This window comes from Halyomorpha halys, unplaced genomic scaffold, assembly GCF_000696795.3.
Source record: "Halyomorpha halys isolate HHAL.00 unplaced genomic scaffold, Hhal_1.1 Scaffold1087.1, whole genome shotgun sequence".
Classification (NCBI taxonomy): Eukaryota; Metazoa; Arthropoda; class Insecta; order Hemiptera; family Pentatomidae; genus Halyomorpha; species Halyomorpha halys.
This window is the reverse complement of record NW_027115862.1, coordinates 49,346-52,254: the sequence shown is the minus strand read 5'-3', so window position 1 is coordinate 52,254 and position 2,909 is coordinate 49,346. Positions and strand designations below refer to the sequence as shown.

The 2,909-nt window shown below is 26.0% G+C and overlaps 1 protein-coding gene across 1 annotated transcript in view; it reads left to right on the top strand.

Annotated features, from left to right (window-relative positions):
- Positions 1 to 2,909, top strand: part of LOC106688240 (ras-related protein Rab-9B) — a 6,849-nt gene continuing 3,940 nt past the window's right edge. The window contains exons 1-2 of the mRNA XM_014432608.3: positions 1 to 402; positions 1,514 to 1,711. Coding sequence (XP_014288094.1) covers positions 196 to 402; positions 1,514 to 1,711 — 405 coding nt within the window. The 5' untranslated portion in view covers positions 1 to 195. The remainder of the gene's footprint in view (positions 403 to 1,513; positions 1,712 to 2,909) is intronic.

The window sequence follows — 2,909 nt, the reverse complement described above, 5'->3', positions numbered from 1 at the left end:
CTTTTGGGAGGTTACTTTGTTTTCAATTTTTTCGTTATTTTATTTATTCCATTTTATTTTTTGGGGCTAATACTTTATATGTTGTATATTTGTTACCATTTATTTAATTGTCCATTATCGACAATTATATTGCTCTAATTTAAAGATGAATGATTTCAAATGATTGCTTTGCATATTTTTTTTTTCAAAGGATAAATGATGTCTAAAATGAATGCTCAGAAGAATCGTAGCAACAAAAATACTCTTCTTAAAGTGATAATATTAGGTGATGGGGGCGTTGGAAAATCATGCCTCATGAATAGATATGTCAATAATAAATTTGACAATCATGCCTTTCACACAATAGGTGTTGAATTTCTTAATAAAGAAATTGAAATAAACAACGAAACCTACACTTTACAGGTAGTATTCATTCCAGTATTTTTATTTATTATATCAATTGTTTTACAGATATGTTAATGTTAATTTGAGTCATAAAATTATGTAATTATGACTTGCTACCATAGTTTGATAATAGCAATTTATAATCGTTTTCAGAGAAAAATAAAAAATTGAATAATGTTATTATTTTTTCAAACAATTGAAGATTAAAAATGTAAAAAATTGTTTCATTATATGATATATTAACAATATTACTTCTACAAAAATACTGTTATATCAAATATTTGAAAGTGAATATAAAATTTTATGACTTTCTGCTGTATATTAATGTTTTTCAAATATATGAAATTATTTAAGGTGAAAGTAAATTTGTTAAATATTAAAGCAAGATTATTTGACCAATTCATAAGCAATATGTTCTTCGTTTTGTGTTATATCATGCCATCTTCAGGATCTAAAATTTCATTTGCACATTCTAGTACCAATTCATAGACTTGAATTATTGTTCTTGAAAATGGCATGTTAGCCGAAATGTAGAACATAATATTTATAAATTAAAATTAGTGAAATAATATCACTCTTTAAATTAAACAAATATATGTCAAAATAAATTTATAAATAGTTAGTTTTTCGGATTTGTTTGATAATTGTATTTTAATTAGTTTTGATTAGTCCAGGGTGTAAACAAATAATTCTTCTATTGGGTAAAAAATCAAATCAAATATAAAACCTAATTTATAGGTGATTGTATATAACATGAAAAAAGTTTTTTGTTTTTATTTTGTATTTAACATATTTCGTAGATTGTAGCACAGACTGAGATTACTTTTTGATAACTTTTCTAGCTATGGGACAGATTGCAGGGAGCTAGGTGATTGGTTCATAGAGAAAGTGATCCCAGTCTACTGTGGTCTTTTTGGGATATGTCCAATTCGAAGTAAAATAAATTTATTGTACAGACATACCACCATCTTTTTGATGAAGATAAATTAAGGGAAATGATTTTATATCTAATTATTCTTACAAGTTAATTTAATTATTTGAAAGGTATTCTGATGATGTTTCTCATCAGAATATTTTAATGAAAGAAGAAATATTTACATTTCAATATTTGATGCTAACTATATTTCAGATCTGGGATACTGCAGGTCAAGAAAGATTCAGAAGTTTGAGAACACCTTTTTATAGGGGTTCTGATATATGCATGCTGACTTTTGCTGTTGATGATAAAACTAGCTTTAATAACTTAAAAACATGGCGGAATGAGTTTTTATATTACGCTGATATAAAAGATGGCAACCTATTTCCATTTATAGTTGTTGCTAATAAGGTAAAGATAAAATATATTTTTGGAATATACTTAATGATATAGTTTATTATAACTTATTTTTAATATGCTATCAAGGTACAATGTTACCCAAAGTGTAGTATCAGAAGAGTCGGGGCTGGGGGAGGGAGAGGGATATATTTTGTCCTGGGTTTTGACTGCACCTGGTCTAATTTATAGTTCACTTTTTGTAATTCTGAATATTAAATAAAAACTTAATTACTTTTAAGTATTAAATATTGTTTATGTGTATTTTTGTGTGTATGCACAGTAGCCTTAGATGCTTTAATTATATGCTCTTGAACATTGATTGAAGTTTGAAACTTCTACTATAAATTAAATTATAGTGGTAATCAAACAATAGGAAATAATAACATTATAATGAGATGTAAATTTAACTGAATTTTACTATGATTGAATTATCTTTTTTTTTATTTACGTAAAAAGAAAAAAATATGTTTTTACTTTCCCAAAGTATATGAAGTTTTTTTATCAAGAGTAGTCAGTTTCTGCGTAGTAGGAGATTCCTGGACCTATCCTGCCTCAAACTCGGTGATCCTTCATTTTTTTAGTAATTGCTGACCACATCATCTTATCCCGCTATAGTTGTTCATGTTTATTCATTTTATTGGGTTGATGCAAACATTTATTATATTTATTTAAATTATACCACATATTTACTTCAAAAACATATATTTAAGCAAAATAATTTCCTTAAAATAAAATAGGTTGTGAAAATGCTCTCTGGGCCTAAGATAGTCAGGTTAAAAGTTAGACTAAGCTTGATAAGGCTATTCACATATTATTAGTTTATACTGCTACATTGTGCTACAGAAATTGTTTTAAAACAAAAAATCTTATTAAAACCTGGCTAATATTTATGTTATATAGAATTATAACAATATATATTTTTGCTAAAAATTAAAATTGAATTATGTTTTTCAATAAATGAAAACAAAAATTATAAAAGAATTTATTTTTAGATTAAATTATTTTATGGATTTCTTTTTCCATTCTTCTGAATATAATAGTCATTGACTATAGTATACATAGCACCTGCAACCAGGTTACACTTGTTGAAAAAGAAACTCTTAAAAAAGAGGGGAATTAGAATTACCAAAGCTGGTTGATACTTATAAGCTTGTTCACTTCTTAGTGATGAATAAGCTTGTTCGCTTCTTAGTGATGAATAAGCTTGTTC